Below are 21,934 nucleotides of genomic sequence, written 5' to 3'. Positions count from 1 at the left end.
GTGCAGAGGCAGGTCTGTTCTCTGCAGCACGTTTATGGTGAGAAACATGAAAGACCACCTAAGGCCAGCAGCACCTGCTGTTTGTGGAGAAAGTAAATTTATTGTTGACTTTTCCATAAATTCTTGGAAGCAGCAGTTTCTGAAAGCTCACCTGAGATGACGCATGCCATCGTGCTGTCTTTAAAACGTTTACAGGTCCAACAGGTTCTGGAAGAATACAATAATAAGCTTTATTTATAAAGATCACAAAGTGATTTACAGCAAGTCCAGATAAAACAAATCAGCACAATAAAACCTGATAAAAAATCAAACTTCTAAAGGCATGGAAAACAAATAACCAAATTTCCCATCATCCTGTTCTCATATCAAATGTGTCTTCCTGAATTCTAGCTAATATTGTGATAAATAACCAAAACAAAACAAGTCTGATTGTAGAAATGTTACACAAGAATTTAAAAAGTGGCTACTCAGCATGTTAGATGTGAACACACGTGGGTTCAGAGAAGACCTAAACCGATTTGATCAGATTAAAAGAAAAAACAAAAACAAACCTAGAGCTCCGAGACCAGCCCCGTCTCGTACAAATAACAAATCAAATTATTTGATGTCTTTCAGCAACACATTTATTCTTGTGTGTGCATGTTCAGTCCTTGAATGAGGTCCCTTGGCTGCAGCCCTGACACTGATTGTGTAATTTAAAGTTGTAGAAATAATGGATGAATTCATGTCAGCGTCCATCAGAGTATCCTAAAAAGAAGAACAGAAACTCTTGATACGGTTCCTCGCTGACAAACACTTTTCCTTTCCCTTTCAACTTTTACCTATTAAATAGTACTTTCTTGGAAATGTATCACTTCTTTTTCAGAAATCATGAGCACAGTTGTCTGGAAATTAGTGTTACCCAATGCAATATACAAATGAAATCAATGACAGCATAAAAAGGGAAGCTTGATGGAAATGAGAACAAAGTTAGTGTGAGCCGAAATAGTAAATTATGTAGAATTTGGCTCTTTGGAGCCAAAACAGAAGGAAATAAAAGAAAAGCTTCAGCATGCACTCTTTAGTGATGTTAGCTAAACAGCAAAAATTGCAACTTGTACTTTCCAGTTCTTATTCTATAAGTAATTTGGCCTCACTGGCCAGATTTAAACTGTGAGAATTTAGACTTTAGAGTAAACCCTGAAAACACGTCATCAAATCCAGCTTGTCACTTCTTTTAATGTTCAAGCCTCTCGCCCCTGCAGTCAAAGCTCATCCCAGCTGTGTGTGGACTTGTTCTCCGAGTGTGCGATGGGATTTTCTGGCTTCTCCTGCTGTCAAAGTGCCGTCGTCACTCTGAGCCATCCTCAGATCAGCGGTTCTGAGTGCTTCTGCATTTTTTCAACCACTTCTTCGGCTGTAGGGCAAATGATATAGGTTAAAGGCTGGAGTTAGACAAAGGAGAAAATACACTTTATTGTCTTTCAGTTCATCATTAAGAGCCAAACGTCAAACAAATGCAACGGCGCAAGACTTAAGGGGTCGGCATTTGGCTGTTGCTCAACAGCTGTTAATCAGAGAACAGCCCAGCTCCTCTCTTTGTCCCTGGCTGGGAGTGTCAAGCACCAAATTGAAATGAGTCGAGAAAGTTGTTTCTGAGCCAAGTTTCAGTCAGAAAAAAGCCCAACAGTTCCAAGTCTCCTTTGTCTGGTCAATCTCAGCTGGAGCAACTGGAGCAGGTCGTGTTAACTGTTCGATGAGCAAACGTCGGCCCATAAAAAGGAATATCCTGCATCCATTACTCAAAGGTATATAGGCATCATTACAGTGCAAATACAAATACAGCGATGCAAAGAACTTAAAGGAGACAAGAGAGGTGCAGGGGGGTGCTGGTGCTTGTTTGAAGGTTTCGATTTTTAAAAAAGAAAATGTGGTTTTTGCATGATGTGCAGCAGTGTGACAAAATAACTCCAACTGGAGCTTTTGTGTTGACCTTTAAGAGTGCAGTGCAGTCGTTATTGACGTCACTAAATTCGATTCATCAATACACTAATCGGTAATCTGTCTCAGTCTTCTGATGAGCTCCATGTGGCGCTGTAATGATCTCATGCAAATTTCAACATAAAGTTCAAGCACAAAAGTTCATTCTTAAACCACTGAGCCCAACATAAGGTCTGCTTACTGGTTTTTCCTGAACACCGGGCGTTCAGAGCTCTGGAATTGGGATTTTATTTGTTTGTCTTTTTTTTAAACAGTGAATGAGATTTTAATGCGAGCTGTCAGTCGAACAAAGGACTCAGTCTGTCCGCTGAGTGAAAACCTTGTATTTCCACTTCTGGCAGCTTTCCTGCTTTCAGATCAGCTGCTGCACAAGTCAAGGTCACATTCTGACCTGTGAAACTCATAAAAACATTATCAGTAGAAACAGAGAAGTCATATAAGATATGACGTTTCCCGCGCCGTGTGTGTGTGTGTCAGGTTTGTGCTTATGTTTTTATTTTTTTATTGCATAAAAACTTTGATAAATGATCAGGTAATTCACACTCATGATTGTTCTTGAGCCAAACTTGCTCTCTCAATGTGTGTGTGTGTGTGTGTGTGTGTGTGTGTGTGCGCGCGTGTGTGGGCTGCAGATTAGATGCAGGGCTACAGCCTTTAGTCCCTCCTCCTTCCCCTGCAGATCTCTATATATACAGTGAGTGAGAGAAGCAGCCGAAGAGCTCTGTACCGGCTGCTCGTCAGAACATACACAGAGTGTGAGAGGGAGTGTGTACAGCAGAGAGGGAGAGCAACAAATAGACACACACCCAGACTGAGTTACTATCTGACAGAGGGGACAGCACGCTCTTGTTTCTTTAAACTTCAAACTTGCAGCTGCAGGAAAGAAGGACAGACAGGTAAGAATTAGGCAGACAGGTAGAACAGGTGAAAAAGCCACTCATACTCTCCTTCAGTGATGGAAGACTACACTCTCCCCTTCTGGATTTACCTGGCCATTGTGACTGTGTTCATCGGTGGAGCCATGAAGAAGATCTTGGCGCCCCACCTGAACACCACCTCCACCGTGGTGGCCTGGCTGGGGGCCACCGTGCTGGTGGAGAGGCTGTGGGCGTTCTGCCTACCGGCCATGCTGCTCCCGGTGCTATTTGGCATCACCTTCTGCATCTACTATGCAACCAAGACCAGCCAGCCACGAGCCATGCTGCCTGCCCACGGCAAAGCCGTAATCATCACAGGTAAGAGGAGGCACTGCCCACTCATTCGGGTGTTTTATCGACACTAGAAATCAGACGTTTGTGTATTTATTCTGGGTTGGGTCTTATTTTCACAACAGCGTGTGTATGCAGTCTTTTTAGTTGTTGTCAGATGTGCACTTTAGGTGAAATCCTCCTAATTTCTCCTCGATGATAAGGGTTTCTGTCAGATTTAGGATCCTGGGTGTCGGGAAGATGGGAAACTGGTTGCTCCAAAAGCATGAAAACCAACAATCTTTGCTTGAAAACAGGCAAACTTTGTAAATTTCTGAAAAGTGCATCATCAGATTTTGCTCAAACTTGTTTTGAGTTTATCAACGTATCTATCAGCAGGAGCATGTAATTTAAGATATGCTTATTTTACCCTGAGAAAAATCTGTCCTGAAATTACAGTACATCGGTGTTCTTTGTCTAAATTAAACCTCAAGCGGGCAGGAATTCCAAAACTTATAAAGATCCCTGATCCTGTAATTTGCAGTTAGAATTTTATGCAAGCATGCAAAAGCAGAGCAGAAAAATATTAAATGCAGCCTTAAAACTTAATATTATACTGTTTTCAACAGAGCCTCTGAGGGGAAGGGTAGAGGCGAGCAGGCTTTCAGAGGTGAAAAGGAGAAGTTTTGTAATCTTTAGTGTGACTGTAAATGATCACAGACGTGGTGAGGTCCCGGTGTACTGAGCCCTCTTTAAAAACCATTCGAATCACCGCTCGGATCAAGGAGGTGGTCTGATCCCAAAGGAAAACAGTGTGTGTTGGCTCTCTGTTTGTGTGTGTGACAGGGAATAAACTTTATGCACAATGGGCGCCTGCAGGGAGGGGGTGGGGGAGTGTGGTGGTCAAATGGGATTTCCCTTCACAATAAAAGTCAGCGTATAAGGGAAACGTCACCGGTGTGTTTGCTGATCACAGGTGACTGTTTTTGCTGCGCTCTCTGTTATCTGAGCACTGTGGAGTGAGTCTAATAGAAGACTTATATTCATGGATTTGTGTGTGTGTGTGTGTGTGTGTGTGTGTGTGTGTGTGTGTGTGTGTGTGGGCTGACCTCCGTCTCCATGCAGCCTTAATCACATTTTTGTTGCCTGACATCCAGCTGGCCCAGGCCTCTTTGTGTCGTAGTTAACGAGATAATCAGATCTACAGATTACTGCGTCACTTTAATCACACCACGCTTTGCTTTTGTGTAACTGTACTCTCCTGTAATCTCCGTAGAAGCACACATATAGTGGAAACTTTCCCAAACTGCTCCTCAGGTAACCCTGAAAGGTAGGAAACAGCCGTTACTGTGGAGACAGAAAGACGCTCAGCCGTTGTGTTAAATTACCTGTTGCTTCCCTGTAAATGTCAAACACAGATCACATTAAAAAATATAATGAAATCTGCCTTGATCTACGGAGAGGGTGTTCATTGTTATTCATTAGTCATTACCTGTTGTTTTCTTAATTTATTACTTGTTTAGTTCTCCTAGCTTCACATTTGGAGAAGTTAAGCTCAGAAAATAGGCGTGAAATTTCTTAATTTGGAGCCCAAGTTCTATCGACCAATCACATCCGAGCAGATAAAAAGTGTGTGTGGAGAAAAAACAAGAGGTCACATTTGCAATTTCATAACAGTGTCAATAGTAAGTCTCGATAGCAGTCAGTGCCATCCATCTAATTTCTTGCTAAATAATTATAGGGTGTGTTTATTTTTTATAACTCACTTGATCAGATTCTATCAAGGCATAAAGTTAAAGGTGTGGTTCCGGCGATGTCTCTTCTAAGTGCCTGCTGAGCTTTCTTAATATTTGACTGACTGTGTTGGAGCCTATGGAGAATTTTAATGCAGTTATCCACTGGCTTACATAATAACCTGACACTCCAGCCTCTGGCAGTCACTTTTGGCTGCAAACACTTAAGCTTCAAAACCAGACTTCACAGTGGCTACGGTCACTTTTTACAAACAGCTACTGTGATGATAATTTCCCATGACACACACAGTTTCTGAGATTTTTTGACATATAAAAAACAGACTATTACCAACGCACATATTTCCTGTAAGGCAGCACGGTGTCACGGTGGTTAGCACTGTTGCTGCACAGCAAGAAGGTCTTGAGTTCAATTCCACCATCAGGCCGGGGTCTTTCTGTGTGGAGTTTGCATGTTCTCCCCGTGTTTGTGTGGGTTCCTTCCGGGTACTCCGGCTTCCTCCCACTGTCCAAAGACATGCAGCTTGTGGGGATAGGTTAATTGGAAAATTCAAATTGCCACTAGGTGTGAATGTGAGTGCGAATGGTTGTCTGTCCCTGTGTGTTGGCCCTGCGACAGACTGGCGACCTGTCCAGGGTGTACCCCGCCTCTCGCCCTATGACAGCTGGGATAGGCTCCAGCACCCCCCGCGACCCTGAAAAGGACAAGCGGAAGCGAATGGATGGATGGATGGATGGATATTTCCTGTAAGTTGCGCACGATCAAAAACCCGAATACTGGAGCAATTACATAAATACACACAGGTAAAATGCGTCTTGGGAGGTTTTCTGTGTATTTTTCAAACAAATAAAAGACACGATGTTAATTATTATCATTCCAAACAAAGTGAAATGTCATTCAGCTGCACAGGATTGGCCCATATTTCCTGTTATATTTTCTTGCTTTGTGGGGATGTCAGTTTGTTTGCAAACACCTTTACACTTTGAACAAAGGTGTGGTCCAGATCTCTGCCACTCACCTCCCACACAGGAAGGAGTGCTCGTTTGAACGGGAGGAAAAAAATCTAGGTTAAACAAATAAAGCCGTTCACGTTCACGCATTAAACTGCACCGGCACCAGTGAGTATAACACATCACACAGCATCCATCAAGCAGCAGACCTTTAGAAAAACAGATGTTAGCCATAAACTGGTCTCAGTGTCAGTCAGTCCACTTCTCTCGTTAAGAGTGAAATGTCTGGATGAATTGGCACAACGTTTGTCTCCAGTATTACTTACCCTACAGGCACAAATGATGGTAGGATACTGGAGGAGCAGAAGTCTGCATGAACAAACTCAAATGAGACAACACCTTTAGGGTGAAAGGATGATGGGGTATTAAACAGCAATAGCAGGGGCAATGAGATGAATTAAAACAATAGCGTCTTACTCTGACTACTCACCAAAAGACTACCTCTAATAGCAGCGAAACAGCCAAAACTCTTAAACCAATTAGTTGGTCTGTGGATTTAATAGATCAATGAATAAAATATTACATGCGTTCCTCTAACAGCTAAAAAGTCAGATTCTCACGTCTGTACTCGTCTGATTGTACACATCCGCCATGGCACAGATTCAAAGTAATCCCAAACCAGAACAAACATATCCTGCAGACTAAGCGGACTGACACCTGAGCTGTAGGGCTTCAGGAGATGGTTTGTTGACATGGCAAGACATAAATCCCTAAGACACACACGAGTGTGCATGAAGATCACCACAGCACACATGGCCTTTACAAGATACAGCCTCACATCTTTGCACACCAACCACGTTATCCTACTATCAAGTACTTCACGTAGGTACGGTGCGGAGCTTTATTTGAGATCTGATTACAGCCTGAAAGCTCTCTCACTCTCGTGGCCCTTTGAACATTGGCTTCAACCCAGTAGAAGGGGAAATATCTAAGAGGAGATTTAAAGCTGGTCCAGATCCCAGATCTCAACCAACAGATCGTTCTTAAATGGCTCTGCCGAAAACTGTTAGGGTCAACGTTTGGTCATTCTGGAAATAAGAGCAGAGGGTGGAACAAAAGGCTGCAGTAAACCTCTTACAAAGCAAGTTGATTTGTTCTAAACAGAGCCACATTCTTCAAAGGATGAGGGCTGAAGTCACAGGGCTCGGTGACTGGGCAGCGCTGCAGGTTGATGTCCTGCCAACATGTTAAGGAAACCTCTCAGAGCCTTTAGACTCTTTCAGAGGGAGGGAAGGGAGACATGGTCAGAACTGCTGATGACGGACACCTTAAGATAGTAAGTTGATGAGAATCTAAGGTTTTCTACATCACCATCAGAACGTAGGCGTTTCATCCTGCAGGAGAACATGAGCCCAAATTTTCAAGCCCTAAAACGCCTGCAGTAGTCTCCTGCAGGAGATGGCCTAGACCAGGGGTGGGCAATTCCAGGCCTCGAGGGCCGGTGTCCTGCAGGTTTTAGATCTCACGTTGGGTCAACACACCTGAATCACATGATTAGTTCGTTACCAGGCCTCTAGAGAACTTCAGGACATGTTGAGGAGCTAATTTAGCCATTTAAATCAGCTGAATGTCTAAACTACACATTTCATCAAACCACTTTCTCCACGTTGAAACAGCTGCGTTCAGTAACTAACAATCAAAATATTTCTGTAGCAAAACCTACATTACATCTATAATCCCTTAACTGTGAGTAATCAGATTTTCTTTCTTCTACTCTTTCGATCTTTGCTCTTGTATGCCCGTCTTCTTTCATCATTTTATTCATGTTTTTCTCTCTCATTCTCTGTATTTACTCAATTGTGCTCCATTTTCCTTCATTGTTTTCCATTTCTACATTTTACTTCCTTGTTTCATAGTGCTGTTTCCCTTTTTTGGAATTTTTTTCACTTTCCTTTCCCATTTGACTCGTGCACTTTCTTATGCTTCCACCCCTTGTTTCTCCTCCCTCATCTCAGTCACTCGGTTCAACAGAAAGTTCATCAGAGTTCACCTTTTCATAAACGCAGACTAAATGAGTGCCTTAGAGTTCACCTCATGTCGTAGTCAAGAGTTTTAAAAGTTTTAAAAACTGTTTGCAGCTGCATCTGGGATGAAGTCTTGTGTAATACGCCTCTGCTTATTAACAGTCTAGAAACTGAGGTTTTATTCAAAGGTTTGATTCTGCAAGCTTTGCAGTCTTGACCTCTGCTTACAGTTGGACAATAGCATTGATGAAGCAATGGCAACCTTCATCATGTCCTCACATTGAGTTCACGCACAGAAAACTTTTCTTTCACGCAGTCAGGCAAATAATAGCAGGATATTAGAAAACATTGCTCAATGTTTGCACCGAAAGCATTTTGTTCATAAAAACACCACAGAAGGCAAGGAGTGAAAAAACCGTGTTCACTGAGTTCACATCAACAGGAACAGTAAGTGAAACGTGGAGTCTCATTGTCAGCTTGGTCAGCAGAAACCTGTGATCCAACCAAAATGTCTTCAAACCCAACAAGCTAAATCATAGATTTAAACTGTAGTGCAGTTTCCAGACAAATTAAATTTCTCAAGCTGAATCTTGATAAGATGACATGGAATATTTTCATTTGTAAACATGCAACCCCATCTTGACTTTGGCACATTATGAAGGGTCTCTAGAATTTCATCTTGGATCCTTAAAACCTCTCTGTGAATCATAACAGAAGTATGCTTTAGACCTTTTAGTCCAAAAAGTCTAAAAGAAGATTGGAAACCACTGCATTCTCCCAAATGGTCCATAGAACTTCATAAAATACCCTTAAACATCTCTACAACCTCTGCAGAGACACCAATCATACTTCTCGTTTACTCGTCCTAGAAGCTCCTGTGAGTTTCTTGAACTCTCATGGTTACATTCCTGGGTTATTCCCTGTGTTAACGATGAAGTTCTCTGAACACAGATATTAGGTGTGAATGTGATACTACGACAGTTCTGATCACTTCCAGGTGTATCTCACAGCTGATTTATAGACCCCCATGACCTTCCAAGTCCAGCAAAAGGGAGAAATAGAAATCCTCAGACACATTTCTTTCACACCTCTTTAAACTTTTTCATGAAGCTCTAAACACTAAGCGATGGCTCACATTTCGTAGTTCAGCACAAACGTGGGCTGTCACCCTTTTTCACTAACAGCGCTGTAACATCACAATCCTGACTTTTTCATCCCACATCTGCAACTTTTTGGGGTCATTTTTTAACCTCGTCTGATTGATGGCAGTCTTTGTATCCTATAACGTTTTCTGTCTGCAGGGTGTTATATTAACCAAAGGAGATTCCCCAGTACAGGAAAAATTGCCTTGGTAATCAAGGAAAAACGTTTTTCTTTCCCTTTTCCCCTTGATTAAAAGGGGAAAACAGTTGGAGGGTTTTTGGGGTTTTTTTGTTTCTTTTTACAAAGACATATTATTACTTCTCTCCAAACCACAGGGTTAAGTTTAGGATTGCGAGCTGGTGTTGGGGTCTTCACTGATGATCACTTAGACCTCAGACCTCATGACTGATTCGTGGTATTTTTGTCTTTTTCTTGGGAAGAACATTTGTCACACACTGTGCAAGTTTAATATCAACAAATTAAAATTTTAGTGGTTTTATGTGAGTTAGCTCTCCTGTCTGTGGCAGTTTCTGCATGTGCGGATGGAGCTGATGAATGCAGTTATTTAGGTCTCTACAAAGTGTCTTTTTGACCTTATTCATATTTGTTCTTCTCTGTCTCTGCACACTTTGTTTTCTTAACCTCAGGAGCCTCTCAGAGCCTCAGCCATAAATTGCAGCGCTGCTCCCCTTTAGACCTGGATCCTCTTTTCTGCAATACCGCAGTCACATATTCACCTCAAAACCTCTGACCACAAACACAAACATTTTTTATTCCTACGTATTCGTTTTTGCCCTGATCATATCTCAAACGGTGTCACTACCTTGACGTACGAATCATGACAAAGCAAACCAAACAAACCATCTCAAATACGTTTTCCACCACAGCATGGTGCAACAAACAACAGGACTTACTGTTTCTGTAAATGTGGTTTCTCCTGTCGCTGTCCTTTAGCCATCAACCAAGAATCTGCAGCTCCCGGGGAACCTGAAGATGAATAGGATCATACGACGATTTGAGCGGACATATCAAATTAATTGTGTTATGTAAGGGGAAGGGGATCAGGATCAGACAAACTTGTTTGTTCTTTGACGTGGCTAACACAGAAAGTGTTAAGCTGGGCTCAGCTTTTTCAGCACTGTGATGACGTGGTGAATTTTTCATTAGTCAGGCTTCCGCGTCTGCAGTCACACACTTGGTATACCGAGGATAGATCAGCGCATTAACAGGCGTGCTTTTCTTCTCTGCTCTCTGAGATGAAAATGCTCTTTAGGGGGCAAAAAATTTGGATAAATTCAGAATTTCACCAAAAAACAACAAAGATGAAGAAAACAATCAGTTACTTTAAATCTGCACACAGTATAGTTCCTTTTGAGACCCTCGGCTGTGTGTGGTGGCCCTTTGACTCAAGACTCAAGAGCTGGTCTCCTGGCCTTATGTTAATTTTGTTTGAGTCTGAGAGCTAAAAGACATCACAGCATGAAACCGGCTCCCCCTCCCCTCATTTCCCTCTGTTATCAGATGTCAAGCTGCTCACAATTACAAAGCACAGCTCAAAATATCCTGGCAGTTGAACAGCAAGTGGAACTCAGCAGAAAGCGTTTGCAGCTATGAATCAGGTGTTTCTGCAGCGTGGAGCAGAGCTGAGGTATTTATTTCACTCTCACTCAGCGGCTTTTTTCTCAGGACGTGACTCTGGAAATCCTCCAAGGACACGGATAGAAACAACTTGCCAACGCCTCGACACTCTCGCCAGCAGAGCTCTTTCAGACACCCGCTGCACAAAAGAACAAACAGAACAGCGAGTACCGCTGTGGATCAGGTTGTAGGACCAGGACTTCTGGGAAACTGGGCGAGCTGCGGGGTACGTGACAGATCCCCACGGTGGCTGTTTCTGAGGGACACTGCAGTCCTGCTGGAGGAACATATGTGGGTGTGTGAACACAACGGCTCTGTGGTTGGTTCCTCATAAAGTTTGAGGAAAAATAACAGCTCGTTCCACTGATCAGGGAATGAAGGAATTCAGGAATCTGTTAATTATTATTGACTAATTATTTAGTTTAAAAATGCAGTGAAACAGTTCCAAGAGCGTCTGAGACCGCATGCCTCTGCCAAGGCTGAAAACTCCTTTCACACCATGCATGTGTTAATGCCTAATCTTAGCCCAGATAACAGTAAGATTATTGTGTAATGATTAAAACTTTCCAGTTGTGCTGTAAAACATGTCCATATTATTTTCACCTGAAGGACTGGATGGAGGAAGTGCAGGGTGCAATGCTGTGACACCAGAAACCAGGTTCACACCCAGACACTTGCCTGTGGTTAAGCCAACAAAAGCTCTTTTGTGCAGGTTTAGGGACTTTTCAGGACCTGAACCAGGATCTGAGCAGAACCAGGAAAACGTCATAATGCTGCAGGTAGTACAGGTGGAGCCTGGAGCCAGGAACAGACTGTCAGACAAAAGATATGAAAACATATCCCTAAACTGGCGGTGGTGTCTCACATGTGTGTTTCTCTGTAAGCGTCTGAGTGATCTTTTTGCCTGTTTTGTAATGTTTTGTGTTTCCAACAAGAACAGTTAACAGTTGCTGGATGAAGGTTCTGGTTCGGGGGCCATGAGCTGCGTGACTAGAGTCCCAGATTAGATATTGTGCTAGAACATTGTGTGATATTTTGCTGAAAGTATCATGTATTTATAACATAGGTATATATGATTTATATAAAGCAACTTTTAGGAGTCAAAGTCACATAAACCAAAACCAGTGTTTGCTTTTTTTTTTTTCTTCAGAGGCAAAGACAAGTGCATCTCATTTTCTTTTTCGTTGGCTCTGCAGCTTGATGTTAACAGTAAAGAGACATGAACCTGAAAAAAATGCTCGCTTTGTCCCTGCAGGCTGCGACTCTGGCTTTGGGAATGCAACGGCTAAACATCTGGACTCCCTGGGCTTTGACGTGTTCGCCACAGTGTTGGATCTGAATGGAGACGGAGCCAAGGAGCTGCAGAGGACCTGCTCACACCGCCTCACCCTCCTCCAGGTGGACATCACCCAGCCACAACAAGTGCAACAGGCCTTGCTGGACACCAAAGCCAAACTGGGGCTCAAAGGTAAAGACGAACTGCTTTTTCTGAGTCTGTTCATACCAGACAAACCAGCTAGGATTAGGCTTAATGGATTTAATGGACCTACAGAGTCACAAGTTAGGATGATCGCGTGTTCTTGTGACTGCGGTTTGAGATGTAACATTTAAATCTCAGCACGAGTTTGACATCTGAAATGGCTCGTGTAGTCTTCTCCAAACTGTACTCTGTTTTAGGAGTAGATCCAAAGAAAACAGGAATGATGCCAAGTTTTACTTTTAATATATTTTATATGGTTCAAAGTATGTTTGAAAAAGGACAAATTATTTATTGAACTTAAAAGCTGAAAAAAAACTTTTGAATCCCATAAAAAGAACAAATCTCTGGAGTCCAGATGTCGATAGAGCATAAAAAATAATCTCTGAATGTCTTTCTGGATTTCGTTTGAAATGTTCTGACGAAATCGTCAGCAGCTTCAAGTACATCTTCACCTGTTGACCTGTTATCATCAAAAGTCTTGGGTATTAAAAAGATACAAAGAACTAAACTTCAAAGCGGCTCCATCAACATTAGCAACACTAAATTTGTGACATCTTGACTGCAGGGAGCTGAGTGATTATGAATGAAGTCACCGGGGCAGTTAAGGGTTAAACAAAAGTGGGACAGGAAGGAGTTCAGAAAAACAACAGCAATCTGCAGGGAACAGGTGTATGTGGGGTTTACCGCAGCGAGGTGGCCTGTCAGTTAACCTGTGACTTGACATGAGGTGGCATGCAGGTGTGATAAAGTTTAATCACCTGCTGAGCTTCTGGTGAACTTCACAAGATCAAGGTTCGAAGGGAGAGAGATTTATGAGATGTAAATGCTGGACTGTTCCTTTAAATGGTCGGCTGATTCTGCACAGCGTGCTGGTTCAGAGCATGCAGCGATGCACAGGAATGTGTGGTGGAGTTTGTCCAACAGCCTTCTAGGAAATCACAGTGGCAGAGGAGGCGCTCAGGCAGCAAAACCACTGCAAATGGCTCGGACTGCTTTGCGAGTGGAGGACTGTTCGAGAGGTGTAGTGCAGGTGTCTCATATTTCACACACAGATATCAGAGTGTTGATTCAGTCTGTGATTGGCTCAGCCCTGCAGCACCCACTGGCTTTGTAATTAGACATCTTAGACCGCTGGCTTCATGTCCCAGTCATTTAAGGATACACACAGTGTGTGTGTGTGCGTGTGTGGATGTAATAAAATATCTGGAAGGAAAGGTCACTTAAACACACGCTGGAACTGTGCGTGTGGTTTATGTCCTTGCATGAGTGTGCACTTTTTTACTCGTGTTGTTGGGACATGGATTTGGCCACAGTCACACTGTAAGGATTCGCCTCCCTGCGAGACATAAATCATGAAACTGTTGTGTGGTTTGCTTGGAGATTTCTCAGAGCGGATTCAGAAAAAGATTCAGAAAGAATCCCCTCTTGCTTTATTTTAATTGAAGATCAATCGAGTTGTAGTTTTTCCATAAAATTTCCCAGCTACGAGAAAATAAAAACATACTTTTAGAAAATCCTGCAAATCTATTAAATGTCTCATTTAGAAACAAATTCTTTGTTCTGGCACCAAACGCCCGTCTGCTGCATTCTGTTTGCTTGAATTGCCATTAAGATGTCTTGAAGCTCATTGGACAAAGTTTAGAAGGCTACACACCTGATTATGCAATAAAACATTGATAAGCAGAGATTATGGTGAGGATAAAACACTCTATTTAAAGCTTCAAGTGTTCCCAGAAGCCAAAGAAAAGAAAGCTGGAGTACCTCTTCATAGATCTGGCTATCAGACAAAACTAGTAATTGAGCAAGATAGTCCTTGACCAGGGAGGGAACCCAAAGATCACTCCAAGAGAGGGCTCTGTGGGATGTCTGCATTACATAAGGACTCTTAGAGTGGTAATAAGTGTTCATTAATAACCACAAAGACACATTAAGGTTCCCTTTCACAATAAAATTCTTTACTGCAGCTTATTTCAAGCAGCTTCGGTTTTACAATTTTAGTTTATCAGAAGGTCACCTCCAGTTCCAGTTCACAGAACATGAACTGCTGCCTTCTTGTTTGGAAACTTTATGTTTGACCTTTTTACCGCTGACCCAGAGTCAAAGTTTGGCCTGTTGTTTTCCTGCTTATCATTCATCAGCTCAGACCTAAATAAAGTTCCCACAGCGGCCCCCGAAACAAACACTGTGATTCTGGAACAGCCGCCTCAGATGAGGACGAGTGAGGCTTATTTACACAAGCAGAGTGAGAGTTGTTGGTGTACTACAGCTGAATGTGTTGGCAGTCTGAGGGTCTGCGGAACAAATGTTACATAAAAGTTCTGAGAAAACACACCAGGCCTCCACATGTTCGCTGTGAATCCAAGAGATCAATCAAAAGTACTCAGACTCTCACCACAGAGGAAACATAGTCCATCATGAGAAAAGTAATGACTTATTTATTCAAATATACCCAAATTCTTCAAAAGTAAGGTACAGAAGATAGATTTAAATTTTAAAGTTCTGTCAGTCATCTCAATAATTAAAACTAAAACAATTAGAATGGTTCACATTATTTCACAGTATTTGTGCGCAAATATATGTGTAAAATACAAAATAGCATCAAATACTTGGAGTGCAAGTACCTTAAGTTTCACTTAAGTAGTAATAAATAATACTAAAGTCAAACTCTTTATTCATTTGAATACCAAAGGTCAGCATCTACTAAAAAAGATTTTTCACAATCAAATCCGAAACGCTGTAATTAATTAAATGTATCCTATCATGTCAGTAACTATTAAATTTGCCTTTTTGTTGTCCTCTGGCAAACAAGCCATCTGTTTTACCATTAGTGCTTTCATGTGTCTGTGTCAACACACCACATTTCCTAACCTCTGCCGTGCGTTGGTTTGTCTTTGCAGGTCTGTGGGCTTTGGTGAATAACGCCGGCGTGTGCGTGAACTTCGGAGAAGTCGAGCTGTCGCTGATGTCCAACTACCGTGGGTGCATGGAGGTCAATTTCTTCGGCACGCTGAGCATCACCAAGGCCTTCTTGCCACTGCTGCGACAGACCAAGGGACGCATTGTGACCATCTCCAGTCCCGCTGGTGTGTGTCTGAGATGTTCACACACACACACACACACACACACACACACACACACACACACACACACACACACGTACACATACAAAGATGCTGTGATAAATCTTAAGTGAGTGCTCCAAAGTGAGTGAGCCACACTTAAACTGGCTGTTGCCTTCAAACAGCCAAAGCAAACAAACAGCGCTGCTGCCGGCCATTTGTCCAACTCGACTCTGTCATCATGCCAAAACACCACAGTGCAACCAAATCAATCAGAAAGGTTCATCCCCAGGTGCAGTTAATGAGCTCAGCAGCTTCCACTGACATCTGCTGTGGGTTAGACTGTAAGACAGAGTTTAACATTTTCTCTGTATGTGGTGAGGTGGAAAGGGAACAGTTCATGCTCTGGGCCCTAAAAACACTAAACACATCTGCAGAAGATAAATATCATCCTCTTTCTTAGACTCACATTGTTACATCTAACACAGAAATGAATAACCAGGATATCCATTTTTTCATCTGGTAGATCTGTAACTTGAATCACAGGTTACTTTGATGGTTTGTTTATTATGTCTTATGAGCACTGTTGTGAGATAGGCTGGAGGGTTTTCTGAACTTAGTACCTGAGTAAGTGCACGCGTTGCGCACCAGTGGATGAATACTCTGAAAAATTAACCTGCGTAAGTTAGTTCAAGTGAAGATTTAAAAAACAGGAAGGAAAGAAAGCACTTTAGGGCTCATTTGGTCTGGTTCTGTGGGTGAAGGCAGCTGCACAGCAGCAGAACAAACAAAGAAGAAAATGACCAATTCTTTTGTAGAGTATCTAGCCTTTATCTTACTACATGAAAGAGGTCATGCTGACGCTTTACCCGTGCTTTTAGGTGACCAGCCATTTCCCTGCCTGGCAGCATATGGAGCATCTAAAGCAGCTCTGAACCTCATCACTGAGACTCTGAGACACGAGCTGGAGCCCTGGGGAGTCCAAGTGTCCACCATCCTGCCATCCTCATACAGGACAGGTACCAGTACCAAACCCTGGACACCTCAACTCACCACAGTTTACAGAGGAATGAGCAGAGATTTGAGGTCAAACAGAGTAGTTGGGTCATTGGCTGCATTCAGTCAATTAAAAACCTGCATGAATGATTTATGTCATGCTGGTATTCGGACCTACTAAGGCACAATAGTCAACGGAAACAAATTGTTATTTTTATATGAAATGTGATAAGATGTAGGAGTTCCACAAGGCTCAATCAAAGGTCATCCAATATTTAATATTTTCATTTTCCAGTTAGAAGCTTTAATCAAACGAAATAAATCTGTTGTTACTGCATTATAAAACTAGACACGGGAAACTAAAAGAAACTTTATTTGACACTTTTTTAAGTTAAACTGTAGTATTTTTAATAGCTTCATTTAATGGTACCAACCAGAGAATTAGATGTATTCACTGTTTTCAAAACCAACTCGTACTATTCACATCACTTCATATTCTTATCAAATAATTTTCTGTAATATTGACAGACCAAGAAATCTGTAAAAAACTAAAGTAAAATATTTTTAAAACTGTTCCACATTCTGGTTCAAAAAGTAAAAGTGATGAGTGGAATATGAAAACATTTGTTTGGCTGCCAAACCTTCCAGAGAAGGTGACAAGTTGTGACGAACCGCTCGCTAAGCGCTGAGGTGAGATGTAGAAATAAGCTTAAGATCTTTATTAATTCGGATCCATCAGGAATAAACTGCACTCCTCATCCTGCAGGAGTTGTACACTGTGGTTTGGCCTCATGTCAAGCACAATGACAGCCCTCCTGCTGAGGAAAGTACGCTCGTGATGAGAAACACATGTGTGATGGACCATCTGTTTTCACACACACACACACTCAGTGGTGACTTGTGATTTCGAAACTCTTCGGGGATGGATATGATTAGAGGGAGGGAGGGAGCATGCCTCAGTAATTCACTTTGTCCTGCAGTTGCTGTGCTCAGGAGACAGATCAAAATAACAACTCAACAACCTGATTATGTGGAAATGTAAAGACAATATCTAACTCACAACCACGGGCCAGTGATGGAGTAAGTACTTGCATAATTTACTTTAGGAAAATTAGCAGTAACGCATTAAAGTACTGACAATAAAAAGTCCCTGAAGTATTAAAAGTTCTGACTGTGCAACAGAGTATATTATACTATCAGTGCATTATTCTCTTCTGACTCAGAGTCTGTTGTAACCTGAGATGCATAATTGCAGAAACTGGGAGAAAATAAACACCTGAGCATCAACCAATAGACGCATTGCTCCATGCAATTAAATTACGCTTTCTAATCTTTAGCAGTCTTAATGACTTTGTAAAGGGATCTAATTCAATGTTATGCCAAAGCTATTTATCATTTTTTCATAAACATTTAAAAAGCATGAAATATCTCATGTTCTTCCTATGCTTCTATAGGAAATTGACAAATCTTAAATAAATTGTTTGGCAGTAGCAAAAAGCAAGTTGCAACTTGTGCATAATCATCAGCATAGAAAGTGCATTTTGGAAAATAAAAATTAAATACTTAAATGCTGCTAGTAGGACTGTTAATATTGATCTAAACCACACAAATGCTGATTATTTTTTCATTATTTATATGATTTGAAAAACAGTGTGATTAGCTGTCTCAAAGGCCTTTACAAACCAGTGAAGAATGCAGTAAAAGAAAGTTAGTCTCCTCCAGGAAAACCCCTAGTTAATAGCTTACCAGTGTTTGCCAGGCAGTGATGGGATCAGCTTTAACACTAAACTCTAAATTACTTTTGTACACTTTATTATCACACATTAGAGTGAAATGTGTTTCTTATTGGTCTGAAGGTAAAAGAAAATCTTTAAACAGTGAAAAAAGCTTTTAAAAGTCCACTTGCACTCAGCTGTAATAAAAACAGGGTGTAATGTTTACCACTGCAGTGTGACCAAAACTATTCTAGTCCTCCTGGGTCCTCACAAAAACAACAAAAGCAAACAGCAGCTTCAAACAGGAAAACGTAGGACAGCAAAAGAACCACAGGGAGGAGTTCCCGTCACGCCGGCTGTGGTGATGACAGGGATGTAAACACCGAGCTGGCTCACTTTCCATCTGTTTACTCTTTAATCCTGAAGAAACAGGTTTGCATTTAAGCTTCTTATCCCACTCTTAAACTTGAACTTTCCAAGACCTGCTGACACCATGTTCAACAGTTAAACAGCCAGGCCGCAGCTGAGTCAAGGCTCACACTGAGGCAGAGGAGTGAAGTGTCAAAAGCTGCTGATTCTGTGCAGGCAGCTACAGCCGTCCCTTTTGTTGAAATTAAACCTGCATGTGACGCAGAGATGCTGATTCTAAACCTAAAAAACTACACACCGAAGGCCTAAAATGGATTTCCACTTTAAATGTCGAAGTTAAAAAGCAAGCAATATTGGGGTTTGGTGTCATTGATGTTGCTATGGTAACACTGCCCTCTTCTGTCTGCAGCTCAGTCCAGTAACTCCGCCTACTGGGAGAAACAGCACAAGCATCTGCTGCAGAATCTGTCCCCGGCGTTGCTTGAGGACTACGGTGAGGAGTACGTGACCGAGACCAAGGATCTGTTCCAGACCTTTGCCAAACACACCACCACCAACCTCCAGCCTGTTGTTGACACCATCGTGCAGGCGCTGCTGGCTCCGCAGCCTCAGCCGCGTTACTTTGCAGGCTCTGGCTTGAGCCTCATGTACTTCCTCCACAGCTACTTTCCTTACAGCATGAGCAACAACTTTCTGAAGAAAAGGTTTTTGAAGAAGAATGTGATCCCGCGCGCTCTGAGGAAGCAGTCAGCCTTTGATCTGAACCTCAGCCTTCATAACAACAACAATGAGGAGAAGCTACAGCAGATGTGAGACAGTCAACACAGATGGTATTATCCTGCAGATAGAGGACCACTTCTGTAACACACTCATAGAGCTGTCGTTTTATGTTTTTTAAAATGTTGAAGGGAACATTGAGATGCACCAAAATGGTTTCTGTTTGTCTCTGCAATGTCTGGCCTGCATGGGGAGGTCAGGGGGTGGGGTTTGGCAGATGCAACCACAGGCCGATCACGGGACACCTTCACCTCTGTCAGCTGTACTGTATAAACACCGGAAGGATCACACTGATGTCATGTGCCTTTATCACATAGAAAGCTGCTTTGCAGGTGGAAGCAAACACTACAGCAGCTCATTAAACCAACACCAGCACAGCCATACAAAAATATCGTTTGCAGAAAGATATAAATTTTTATCACCTACATCATATTAAATTATTTAGCTTCATAATCATAATAAAAAGTAAATTTTTTATCAACCCATCAACAGTCAGTGTGATTCTTAGATTGAGACTGAGCTAGATGACATAAAATCTACTGACTCAGCACGACTCGTCCCATTTTGAATCAAATTATATGCCTGATTCAAAGACTGCAGATTATTATAAATTCTCAAAACCCCAGCAACAACAGTTTTCTTGCTGTCTAAAGGAGCTTTTACTGATTATCGCTCTGGAGTTTAACAAATCAAACACTGGTCTGGTCCATCTCCGGATGTCAGGTCTGGCCCCACACTGATTCGACTGATGCTGCTACCTGAACCTGATGTTCAGCCAAAATTAACGCACAAAAAAAAGAGCCAAATCTGACATTTGTGTCCGGGCCAGAGCAACATCACAGCTGAGTCAAGGCACCTGTGAGCATCTTAAAGCAGCAAGTTACAAAGTCAAAGTTAAAAATCTAAGGGAAACCTCAGATCTGTAACTCAAATCACGTCCGGCCAGCTCCACATTTATATTCAGTACAGAAAATGGTAGAATGAGAACACACCTGCTGAATACTGTGTCTTTGCTCAACAGAGTCAACTGACAACAAGTCAGAGGCCCTTATTAGAAGCAGATTTGATTATTTGCAGGCCCTCATTTATGGTTCCTGATGTTTCATCGCCTCTAAGTCATAAACACTTTTTAGTGAGGCACAAAGAACTGCGTCACAGTAAATTCATTACATACATGAATCGTTAGTCATGGCACAGTCAGGAATCATTTGGGATTTTTGCATTAAATAACAGTGTGTAGAAATACTGAATGAAACTTTGGTCTAATTTTTGCTAAAATCTTTGGCCTTCTGTGAAAAAACAAAAGAAAAAAGGAGTAAAAAGGGAACAAACAGTGAAATGAGCTGCTGCAGTGCTGCGTCCATCCACCTGCGACAGAGAGAAAAATATTCTTCTTCAGGTATTTAAAGACTTTACTTACACTTGTGATCTCTGGGGTCCGGGTATTTTCTGCAGGAAGCAAATTGAGGCAAAATAATTTCAAAACAAAAGCACACTTTCAGTTTGACATATTTTGGTTTTATTTTATATGCAAAACCAAAACAAAGTGACTTTATTATCTGATTTTGGCTTGAGAAGTTTGCTCATCAACGCCAAACGTGGTTATCAGACTTCCTGTTTGCATTTCGCCTTCGAAATAAAAGCACAACTAACTCTGGTGATGAATGTAGATAGTTCAGCTTAAACTTAATTTTGATCTTTTTGGCCTCTGAAATCCAGATGATCCAGCTACATTTTGGTTCTTGACAGTGAGCCACAGACACGTTTCTGTTATTCTCATGGAAACTAGAAAGAAACATGCCGTTTTCTCGCAGGACAGCCTGCTGGTTTCTCTCACTAAACGCTGACTTCATCTTCAGGATCTTTGTTTCTTCACCCTGTGTCGTCATTGTCTCTTTGATTAAATGTATAAACATGGATCAATAAATCATGTAGCAGTTTTTTTCTGCTGTTGTAAATGCAACAATTCAAACCTCAAACCTTTATACAACACATGTACAGAGCAGACATGGTATTATATGCTGGGGTGTTGCTATGAGTCATGCGGACACTACATAGTTAAAAAACAAACTTTTGTGCACATGTTCAGGGTGTTGTGTTTCTGTGGTTGGAAACAGCCTGTCTCTCATCAGACTCACCTCCAAAAACATCCCCATGTTTTTTTATTTTGTGTTTTTTGTTCTGTCTATTTGTGTGTTTGTTTTGTTTCTCAGCCCCTTTTGAATCAAACTATTTATGGCATCTTTTCTTTTATCACCATTCAAATTGTGACTTTGTTTCTTTTTATAAAAAATTTTTAAGAAAACAAAAAAAAAACATGATGTAAAATGTTCACTTGGTTGATTCTGTAATAGAAATAAAGTTGGCTTTTCAGACTTCTACCTTTGCGGCGATTTGTAAATTTGTGTAGAAATATGAAGATATCCCCTCTAGAACAGCACACAGTGGTCCCTCCCTGTATCACGACGGTGCAATTTTGTATGTTTTTTTGGTTTGGGGTTTTTTTTACAGCGCATTGTGTTCTGCGTCCTGATTGGCTGTAGACCATTTTCAATCAATCTCGTGCCGTGTCTCCTGTACAGTACAGAATGCGTTCAGCTTGTCAAATTTACATAAATCTTTGCTAGCAGAAGACAACAAACACAACGGTTTCGACGTCAAAGGATTATAAGGCACATTAAGCGAAACAAAACCGTCAGATAATTCAAACTTAACTCATTCTTCTTGCTTCCTCTACTTCCATACCATTGATTCATTAATGTTGAATTCTCTTGCAGCTGATCTATTCCCATGTTCTGGACCTGAAAACAGGGTTTTTCTACGAAGGTTTGATCTTTGAGAGTGTTTAAACATGTCGATGCCTG

The 21,934-nt window shown here is 41.6% G+C and overlaps 1 protein-coding gene across 1 annotated transcript; it reads left to right on the top strand.

The window, feature by feature from the left end:
- Positions 1 to 2,677: 2,677 nt before the first annotated feature.
- Positions 2,678 to 21,451, top strand: hsd11b2 (hydroxysteroid (11-beta) dehydrogenase 2). The gene is made up of 5 exons (XM_084926905.1): positions 2,678 to 3,215; positions 11,930 to 12,142; positions 15,052 to 15,237; positions 16,095 to 16,232; positions 18,703 to 21,451. The coding sequence occupies exons 1-5, from the start codon at positions 2,936 to 2,938 to the stop codon at positions 19,104 to 19,106; spliced, it is 1,221 nt and encodes a 406-aa protein (XP_084783031.1). The 5' UTR covers positions 2,678 to 2,935; the 3' UTR covers positions 19,107 to 21,451.
- Positions 21,452 to 21,934: the final 483 nt, after the last annotated feature.

This window comes from Perissodus microlepis, chromosome 1 (assembly GCF_051167445.1).
Source record: "Perissodus microlepis isolate ML-2025 ecotype Zambia chromosome 1, ASM5116744v1, whole genome shotgun sequence".
Taxonomy (NCBI): Eukaryota; Metazoa; Chordata; class Actinopteri; order Cichliformes; family Cichlidae; genus Perissodus; species Perissodus microlepis.
The sequence above is the reverse complement of the archived record's forward strand: the minus strand, read 5'-3'. Positions and strand labels throughout refer to the sequence as shown.